Source organism: Cajanus cajan, chromosome 4 (genome assembly GCF_000230855.2).
Source record: "Cajanus cajan strain Asha chromosome 4, NIPB_CcT2T_4, whole genome shotgun sequence".
Taxonomy (NCBI): domain Eukaryota; kingdom Viridiplantae; phylum Streptophyta; class Magnoliopsida; order Fabales; family Fabaceae; genus Cajanus; species Cajanus cajan.
In genome coordinates this window covers 24,813,282-24,823,326 of record NC_138520.1, presented here as the reverse complement: position 1 = coordinate 24,823,326, position 10,045 = coordinate 24,813,282, and the positions used below count along the sequence as shown (strand labels likewise).

Here is a 10,045-nt window from a genome sequence, read left to right as displayed (position 1 = left end):
AATTAATCATTAAAGAATTCAATGTATAATTCAAAATTAATAATACTTTTATATTATATAAAAAACAGTTTCGTAATTCTTACCTCTTTCAAATTACATAATTTTATTACTGGGAATATCATATGATCACAAATCACAATGCTGGGTTTGCATTTGTTTGGGGTATCATTAAAAAGCGTCACAATGTTGACTAGCACAGCTGTATAGGGTTTGCATTTGGCCCTGCCCGCTGAATCACGACCGCAACAGAGAACAGAATAGACACAAAAACCAGTTTTGTTTCTGTACCCTCGTCGCTAGTTGCTACGAGCCACACACAACCACACACCCACATTTGATTTGTGCATTAGATTTTGTCGTATATGCCACTGTATCTTACTCATCTCAAAGCCTAGCCAATACTGAATAGGTCCCTTTACCTGACCTGACACGATGTCAGACTTTAAAACCAAACCAACACTCACACTCTCTCTCTTCCCATGTGCCCAACACATCAGTGCGGACGTCGAAACTGCCTCTTAACCAAATTTAATAAAACCACTTGGTTCCGCTCACCGCTCTGTGCTCTTCCAAGTTCCAATCTAATCCATTCATTCGGCAGAAAAGTTCGTAACTCAGTCAAACCTGCAACAAACCAACGTCTCTGAAACTGAAACTAAACACTCACTCACTCACTTACCACGCGCTTTTCTTTCAATGCAAGAAACCGTTTTTCTTTTCGGAGTAAACTAAGCTTCATTCCTCTCTCTCCAAGTGGAGCTTTCTTTTGGATGGGAAAAGGGTTTGCAAAATGTGAGGGCCTCACTGCTTGTTAGGTAGGTTAAGGGTTTCTTCGTGAGAAAAAAAAATCTTTTTTTTTTTTGCATTTTCGGTTTTGGCTTTCCTTGAACACGTGGAGCTCGGTTGTGGTGATTTTCTTTCTGCTTATTTTCTTTTGTCTAGATGGCGTTGGTTTTTGTAACTTTTGTTAAGTTGAACCAATGGCTCAATGTCTTCGAGCTTTTTGGGAATTTTGGTGGTAAATAGATTTTGTTTAGCAGCCAAACAAGGCTATGTGGGTATCTTCTTAAGCATTTAACTTTGTCATTTTTGTTTCTGAGTGAGCAAAAGAAATGTGTATTTTAGTATTTATTTTATTGATAACTTTGTGTAGGGAGCAATTTTCTGTAGCTGTAATTGTAATCAAGTATCCTTTGAGTTCAGAAGCCCTTTTTTTTGTTTTTTTTTTAATGTATTTTGTTTTTCAAGTGCTGCTGTGTTGATGTCTTGGCTTGCCCTCAAATTTATTTATTTATTTTTCTGCTTCCTCTTCTTTTTCGTTTGTCTAAATTTAATGCTTATTACTTGAAATTAAGTTTCATGAGTTATTATGTGGTCCAGGATCAAAATGTTCATAGTGTAAGTATTGATTAGGTTCGCAGGTGTTGGCTTGGGTGCTTTATGATGTATGCAAGCCCATGTGGACCTTCTCCAGTGAATAGTACGAAAGTCTTGTCATATCCAATTCATTAACATTGGGACTAGTATTATTGCTAATGATTATAAAATGAATGTTGGCCTCTTTTCTGATGGTCTGGTGCTACATTAATGAATGATTATGCATTACTGATTGCGGCTTATGTGATTTACATTTCTAATGGAACATGCTTGGGTATTAACTTTAGCGTAGTATTTTGGTTTGAGGTGCTTTCTTTATGCTCAGTTACTGATTGCTCTTCCTTTTGTTAGATTATTGTTTACAGTCTTGTAGATTCAGAGTATGTTGAGCATTTTCTGTGTCAAATCTTTCAGGTTGTGTTTGTGCTGATCTACACTGTTGATATAAAGATTCCAAGAAACTGATAAGGCCTGATTCTATACCAGTCCAGCATATATGGCCTCTACTATTGGTATTACTAGTGATGATTCCATGATTGTTGAGAAGCTCCCAGAGGAGATTAATGAAATGAAGATCAAGGATGAAAAGGTATAAGATTTTGTCTTTTCAGTATGCCTTGTGGCTTTGTTTATATCAGGCTTTGATCCTCATCCATACTTCCACCCTTCCCCCCAAATTCCAACTTTTGGTAGGAAATGGATACTGCAATGGTGGATGGAAATGGAACTGAGACTGGCCGTATTATTGTGACTACAATTGGTGGTCGACAGGGTCAACCCAAACAGGTAGATATTTTGGAAATACAACTGAATTTGATTATAAGATTGGATTTCAAGTTAGTTAAACTGGATTGCACAAATGTTATTTATGTACTTATTCTAAGTAAGAGATAGAAAAGGTTACGCTGTAGTATACAACATTAATAACGACCAAAGCATTTTCCCACTAGATAGGTTAGCTACATGGATCAACTGATGCCATTGTGTTCTAAAACAAATCTTCAGAAATGCTATTTATTTCTAAATTCTTTTCATTGGTTTCAGTTAGAGTTTGGTGTATCACTACATCTAATTATTGGACTATGCTCCATCTGTTCAACCCTTTCAAATGAGGCTTCTATTAGTTTTCTTCTAACATGTTCAAACCATCATAGGGTCAACTCAATCCTGTTTTCCACGGGTGTCACTCCAACATTATCTGTAATTTTTGTGTGTGATTTCTTTTATTAGTATGTCCGTGCATATAATATAATTTTTTCATCTTTGTAATATGCTCTTGTTTGTCTGCCCTACATTCAGTACCATAAAGCATTGCTGCTGGTGGTCTTATTTATTGCACTGCAGTAAAATTTTCCTATCAGCCATGGTTTTAAATTGCGGTTGCGGTCGCGGTTGCAGTTACTGCGGTTGCGGGTATTGCGGGTATTGCGATGCGGATTGCGGCTGTTGCGGTGTGAAATTATTAATTATTTTCACTAAATATAAAAAATTTATAATTATCAATATATATTTTATTTTTAAGGATTTATACATTTTAATTCCTTTTTTTTTAAAATATTCTATTATTTTAATGAATAATTTAATTTATTTTAAAATTATAGTATCAATTTATCGTATTGCGGATGTATTGCGGTACATTGCAGATGTGTTGCGGATGCAACACCGTTACGTTGCGGAAAAATGTGTGATTTCCAGTATCATCGCAATTGCGGTCCGATGCCGTTGCGGACAAGGCCGCAACAGCAATATTGCGGCCGCAACACGTGTTGCGGTCCGCAATTTAAAACCATGAAGCTCCTATATATCTCAAATAATGCTGGATGTATTTCTCCATTTCACCCATCCAACTTATTTCCTATTATTTACATTTCTCTTTCTCCATTGCCTTGTATGATAGATCCATGATAACTAAATTATATTTGTGGTATATGGTATGGCTATTTTTCAGGTCCGACTGTCCAAGCTAATGCTAGCGTGTCTTGCTAAAGTTGTATTCCATATATTCTGTTTTACTTTTTCTTAAACAGAAGCGTCAGTGAAAAGCTTCTCTTCTCTCAATAACTCTAGTTTACCATATATTACCTTGAGTATCCCACTAGAACTATATCAATTTGCGAAAAGCATGAGATAAATTGTGAAGCACCGGCTTCAGGATATGTTGTATAAGAATGTTCAAAACCAAGGTATAATAATGAGGGCTCAAGGTTTACCCTCGGTGTAAAGATATAGCTTTAGGAAAATCCTCCTTGGCCTTACCATGTGTATGCATGCTTGTTTAACCCCCCTAACATGCACATCTTTGATGGCCTAAACAGAAGCAACGGGAACTCCTTTCCAGTTCAATGAAAACATGAAGATATTTATGTTTACTCCAATAAGAGTCTGAATAAACTTTTCCATCAACACGTCTAGGAGAAAAAATGATAAGAAAAAGTAAAATAAGCTTCTTCATAGTCTAAAATGCTTCTCCATAAGTTAAAAATTAGCTTTTGGAGAAGTTAATGTGAGAAAACTTCTACAAACTAGTTTATGCATGATCCAATTTAGCTTTTGAAGGAACTTATTCCAATATTTCTTATTTTCTTCTATAAGTTTTTATGGACAAATTTATCTAAATAGGTCCAAAGTCATGTGATTAGAAATTTGACGTTTTATTCTTTTTATGGGTATTAAATATTAAAGGGAAAAAACATTTAATTTGATTTGAGAGTGTAAACTAAAATGTTGTAAGAGGCTGATATGGTGATGTGATGTACAAGTGTTTTCAGTTATAAATTTGCTGAATGATGCTCCCAACCTAAGATGTAAGAAAACCCCTCATCTCAGCACACTTTGTAAAATTCATTATTTACAACACTTGTAAATAGGCCAACATTGTAAATCATTACGAATTTAATTAATATGCTGCCCAACAATGCATTCTAGACCATATTTGTCTTTCATATAATAATAATAATTTCAATAATATTTTGAAGCTATACAAACATTTCAGTCAATTCTGCAAATATAAATCTAAAATGAATAAATTTTCCAGTGTTATTCTCTTCTCTTGAAAGTTATCAATATATTTGCAAGATGTTTGAACAATTTGCATTCTTTGAATTTGTAAGCTACTGGTATATGAGCCAGATTATTCATTTTAAGATGACACTGACTTCTCATGTGCCTGCACCTCATCTTCAAGATATGCAATCTATTGCAGTTCACAGAAACACATTGATTAGATTATTACTGAATTGTGGATGGTTGATACTTGGATCAACTGTCGTTGAAATAATCTTATTTTGATACTTTTTTATGTGAGAATAGTAGTTGTCCCTACAGTTTAAGCTGCTGGACTAAAGGCTCACAAGTTATACTAAGCATAGCACACTAGTGAATAAAGATAGCAAAAAACAATGCAATTGTGTTTTGGTTAGGTAAGGGATCCTATTGGGATCTAGGTGGGGAGAATTGGGAAAAGTCTGTGGGTTGGGTGGATCAAACCACCATCTTAAATACCATAGCCCCATGATGACCAGTGAAAGTTCTTCTAATCTACAAGGCCATTTGGGTGTATTGGAAAAAACTCAAGTCCCACATCGACTAGAGATTAGGCAATTGAATAATATATAAGTGGAAAGCAACCCTCACCTTACAAGCCGGTTTTGTAGGGTTGAATTAGGCTTAATCCACTATTCTAACATGGTATCAGAGCCATTTAGATCCACTTTAAAAATGGGCCACCTACCATTGATGTATGCCTCATAGGCATGAGGGGGTGTATTGAAAAAAATCAAAGTCCCGCAATCCTAGATCATTAAAAAGGGCCACCTACCATTTATCCACGTACCAAGCCCAATAGTGCTGGACGTGAGGGGGTGTATTGGAAAAAACTCAAGTCCCACATCGACTAGAGATTAGGCAATTGAATAATATATAAGTGGAAAGCAACCCTCACCTTACAAGCCGGTTTTGTAGGGTTGAGTTAGGCTTAATCCACTATTCTAACAAGGTGAAATTCAATGATTTACTCCAACTGAAGAATGACCTTAAAAGCTTTTATTTAGCTTTTGATTCTCACTATTATTCAATTTGAGTTATTTTAATTCATTATTATTTCAATCTCCTCTCTATCATAATGTTTCTCTTTCTATTTGTGTGCCACAGACTATAAGTTACATGGCAGAACGTATTGTTGGACAAGGATCATTTGGTATTGTGTTTCAGGTGGCATTCAATTGATAAGTTGCAGTTCAGATTAATGGCTCTAAGATAGCTGATATAAAGTTGATTTCAGCATATTTGTTTTGCAGGCAAAGTGTCTTGAAACAGGAGAAACTGTGGCAATCAAGAAAGTTTTGCAGGATAAAAGATACAAGAATCGTGAATTGCAAACAATGCGCCTTCTTGATCATCCCAATGTTGTGTCACTCAAACATTGCTTCTTTTCTACCACAGAAAAAGATGAACTCTATCTCAATTTGGTACTAGAATATGTACCTGAGACTGTATATCGTGTGGTGAAGCATTATAGCAAGGCAAATCAGCGGATGCCCCTGATATATGTTAAACTTTACACATATCAGGTTGTTTACACATTACTTTTGTGATATCATGCGTATGTTAGTTAATCCTTGCAATGACTGTTTAAAAAGTCTATCATATTGTAAACACTAATTGATAGAAATGATCTAAGGCTATCATCAATTTCTAGTTGATGGATTTAAGTAAAAGACATTAAGATACTAACCTTAATTTGACACTTCGTAATTTGCATATCAGGAAATTGGCCCTTGCTTTTTTCATATTCTTTGCAGTGTTTCTGTTCTTGTTCTCTTGAATACTTTAACTACAGTTCTCTATTCCAATCAGAGTACTTAATAGCATGCTAAAAATGGTGCTGTAGAGGTTGTGTTGCTAAGTGGCCCTGGGCTGCTAAAGAAGCAGGTTTGCATCATGGGTTGTGGTTTGCAGTTGCCACGGCTGCAATCGTGCTGGAAATTGTGTCCATTGGCACAATAACAAGGTTAAAGACATAAGGCATATTTTGATAGGCAATTTTGATTCAAATATTCATTTTTACCTGTATAACTAAAACTCATTTTTACTGCCATAACAAACTTATTTTCCATCATTTGAACTTCCAGTGGAAAATGTTAGAAGTATTTATCATTGATCTATTTTAAATTTTATCATCCAAATGACTGCAACAGACAGATTATAACATGAGTATTTTGAGACCAAATGAACGGATTTTAAGTGTCAAAAGGGAAGCTTAATGGGTTCTGTTCTTTGGATCATTAAATTTTATGAATTATTATTGTTATTATTATTTGTTGCTGTTTTCTTTTAATTATGGTACTTCCCTTTGAATATGTTTTCTATTTTAATTAGGACTTCAGACTATATATTGTAGATGTATGATTATTTTATGGCAATAAAATGCTTATTTTATAGCAATAAAATTAATACATTAGGGCTTTTGGTTTAAAGGAGGACAGAGGACTTTACCGTTTTATAGTGATCAGCCGATGGAACCATAAGGTTGTTATACAACACTTTGCTAATATTTACTTTAGGTCTGATGGTACCTTAGAAAATTGAATGAACAGGATTAGAAAATGTAGAATTAAATTTCTCTAGGTGTTCAAGCCATGGGTTCCTTAGGCTTCATACCTAAGGACTGATTATACCACACTTAAAGGGAAACCTATTCACTGAGTATCTTAATGCTGCTGTAGTATACTTGGAGTATGTTAAGATTCATTTGTGCTAAGGGTTCTTAAAAATTAAAATCTATGTATGGTCATCATTGTTAATTCTGATGTATTCCTATGTTCTTTGATAGATTTGTAGAGCTTTGGCTTATATTCATGGATGTGTTGGAGTGTGCCACAGGGACATTAAGCCACAGAATCTACTGGTTGGTTTCACCTACCAATTTTTTCATTTTCTTAGTTTGGTGATTTGTTGTCAATAAAGTCTTATGTTGTGCAGGTTAATCCTCATACTCATCAAGTCAAGCTTTGTGATTTTGGAAGTGCAAAAGTTCTGGTAATGTTCCACTTCTGTCTAATGTCTAGTGAAGGTCATTGGCATTTTTTTTAGATGATTATTTTCCTATGTATTTTATATTATTGGGCATTCACACACAAAAATAACAATTGGCTGATATTTGACACATTCAGGTCACTTAGTAGATAAAATGGTGGGGTATAGGTTTTGTGGACCAGTTGTGTGTCTTTGCATAACTACTAATATTCTGATTAGCTGGAAATGTTGTAGTGTTTAGTCATTTAGGTAGGTGGAAATTCTAAAATTTAGAAAGCTTTTATAGTAACCATATTAAGATCCTTATTATGCATGATTGTATGTATCCCCTCATAAAACATGACCTCCTTGCACAGCGCAAGTCACACTGAAGAAAAAGGTGTCATGATTTTCACAAGAAAAAGTATCAGAAATTCCACGTCCCAAGTTTCAATTGGGCTTAGGTTAGCTTTATGATGCATCAACTTCTGCCCCTTATTGCTGTCTGCACCCTTTTTCCCTTCCATTTTCCCTATTTAAAAGATCGAAAATGAATTTAGTGGGTAGAGAAGAAGGCTCTTAATATTTTTCCATCAGTGTGTTTTGAATACATCTGTTGAATTGCTCCTGATTTTGCCAGCCTTTTAAATAATTTGTATTTACTTCCCAATTATTTTGGAGTAGGTCAAGGGTGAGCCAAACATATCATATATCTGCTCTCGATACTATCGAGCTCCTGAACTCATATTTGGGGCAACTGAGTATACTACTGCAATTGATATGTGGTCTGTGGGTTGTGTGCTTGCTGAGCTGCTCCTGGGACAGGTTTGCAAAACAAAACACATTTTTTTTCCTATTTCTTTCACATTTTTGAGAAAGGGTCATATCATGGTGTTTACAAGTCTTCTTCACTGCTGTTGACCATCTGTAATTTGTAGCCTCTGTTTCCCGGAGAAAGTGGAGTCGATCAACTTGTTGAAATTATCAAGGTAAGATTGTTTGCTTTTGCCTTAGTTTGACTTGACCTAGAATATAATACCTTGACATTTTTAAAAAAGGCATGCATTTATATTTTTTTAGCTTCACTAAATTGTGAGTTATTTGTTTTATGTTTTAGGTTCTTGGAACTCCAACCCGCGAGGAAATAAAATGCATGAATCCAAATTATACAGAGTTTAAGTTCCCTCAGATCAAAGCTCACCCCTGGCATAAGGTGATTTCCATGACTTGCAAACTAACCAATTGCATTAGTAATGTTGTACTGTTTTCATTGATCTGGCAATTTGTTTTTTTCTTCTTTTAAATAGATATTCCATAAGCGTATGCCCCCAGAAGCAGTAGATCTTGTTTCAAGGCTTCTCCAGTATTCCCCTAATTTACGATGCACTGCTGTGAGTGTTTAACTGTTTATGTTATTCTTGGAATATATATTTGAAAATGTTCAAAATTTCTTGACTAGTTAATTACTCAATTGACATGATAATTAAAAAATTTCATATGCTGTATCTTTGGCAGTTAGATGCATGTATCCACCCATTTTTTGATGAACTCCGTGACCCTAACACCCGTCTCCCTAACGGTCGCCCTATGCCACCGCTCTTTAATTTCAAACCTCAAGGTAGTGTTTTTCATTTGCTCTTATATCTGCTTTAAGGGCTTTAAAACAACTTTCTGATGATACCATGTCTTTTTGAATGATGGCGCACAACAATTGTAGAGCTGAAGGGAGTGACTTTGGAGCTGCTATGCAAACTTGTTCCAGAACATGCTCGGAAGCAGTGTCCATCCCTTAATTTCTAGACACCTAACATAACCCTTGATTACTATTATGTGGACCTTCTGTGATATTTTGTCATGTTTGTCCTACATGTTTTTATAAGAAAAGTCGAAAAGACAACTGCATCAGTTATCTTTACAATCAGATACTTGGCTGACAGATGCATTTGCTTCTTGTTATTTCACTGTTTTGTCTGTAGAGACATTTGTTCTATTATTATAATTATTGTTTGTGGTCTTTAATTGTAGCACTTGCAGTATTCATAACTTGAAGATATCAATAAGTTCAACCGTAAAATTTATCAGGATTTGAGATCAGATTTTGCTAGCATTTGTGATTTTGGCTTTGTGAAAAGAGATCCACTTCTCCCAGAAGTCACTAACGAGGGTGGGTCAGAATTTGTACAGTTTCCGGTAATTTGTAAAGAATGAAAAATAACACCTATTTCTTTTAATTATAGAATATATATATATATATATATATATATATATATATATATATTATATTGCGATTTTGGAAAGTAAACGAGTTCCAAACCAAGCTTTCGTCCAAAAGGTGGAAGAAGAGGGAAAGCAAATAGAACTTAATATTTTTATGTCAGGCTATTCGACATGTTAGTTATCTTCGAACTCGAATGGTTTTACAAACTTGTAAACTTTTACAAACATGTCATTCCTGGCTTACGGATGCAAACTTATTTGTAATATTCTTTAACTAGTCTATTCAGGTTTACAAGGTTGATAATAGTTGGTGTTTCAAGATAACTTTAATAGAGAATATATAGGTGTAAGAATGCTCAGATAGATAACTTGTTAAGGCATGATGTTCTAACTTAAGCTTATATGAAGTATCATCCACTAGACATTATAATAGATCGAG

The 10,045-nt window shown here is 34.8% G+C and overlaps 1 protein-coding gene across 1 annotated transcript; it reads left to right on the top strand.

Moving 5' to 3' along the window:
• The first annotated feature begins 305 nt into the window (after positions 1-305).
• Positions 306-9,408, top strand: LOC109792213 (shaggy-related protein kinase epsilon). Its single transcript, XM_020351606.3, has 13 exons — positions 306-815; positions 1,792-1,966; positions 2,071-2,163; positions 5,527-5,586; positions 5,673-5,945; positions 7,208-7,282; positions 7,357-7,413; positions 8,074-8,214; positions 8,328-8,378; positions 8,507-8,602; positions 8,697-8,780; positions 8,905-9,007; positions 9,107-9,408. Exons 2-13 carry the CDS (start codon positions 1,874-1,876, stop codon positions 9,187-9,189), a joined length of 1,209 nt encoding a protein of 402 aa, XP_020207195.1. The 5' UTR covers positions 306-815; positions 1,792-1,873; the 3' UTR covers positions 9,190-9,408.
• The last annotated feature ends 637 nt before the right edge of the window (positions 9,409-10,045 follow it).

What these genes read in the sequence shown, in the direction of transcription:
- LOC109792213 (XM_020351606.3), top strand. Translation starts at nt 1,874, where the DNA reads ATGGCCTCTACTATTGGTATTACTAGTGATGATTCCATGATTGTTGAG. An exon ending in GACAGGGTCAACCCAAACAG is followed by an intron (nt 2,164 to 5,526) that starts GTAGATATTTTG and finishes TGTGTGCCACAG; the next exon opens with ACTATAAGTTACATGGCAGA. An exon ending in TTAAGCCACAGAATCTACTG is followed by an intron (nt 7,283 to 7,356) that starts GTTGGTTTCACC and finishes TATGTTGTGCAG; the next exon opens with GTTAATCCTCATACTCATCA.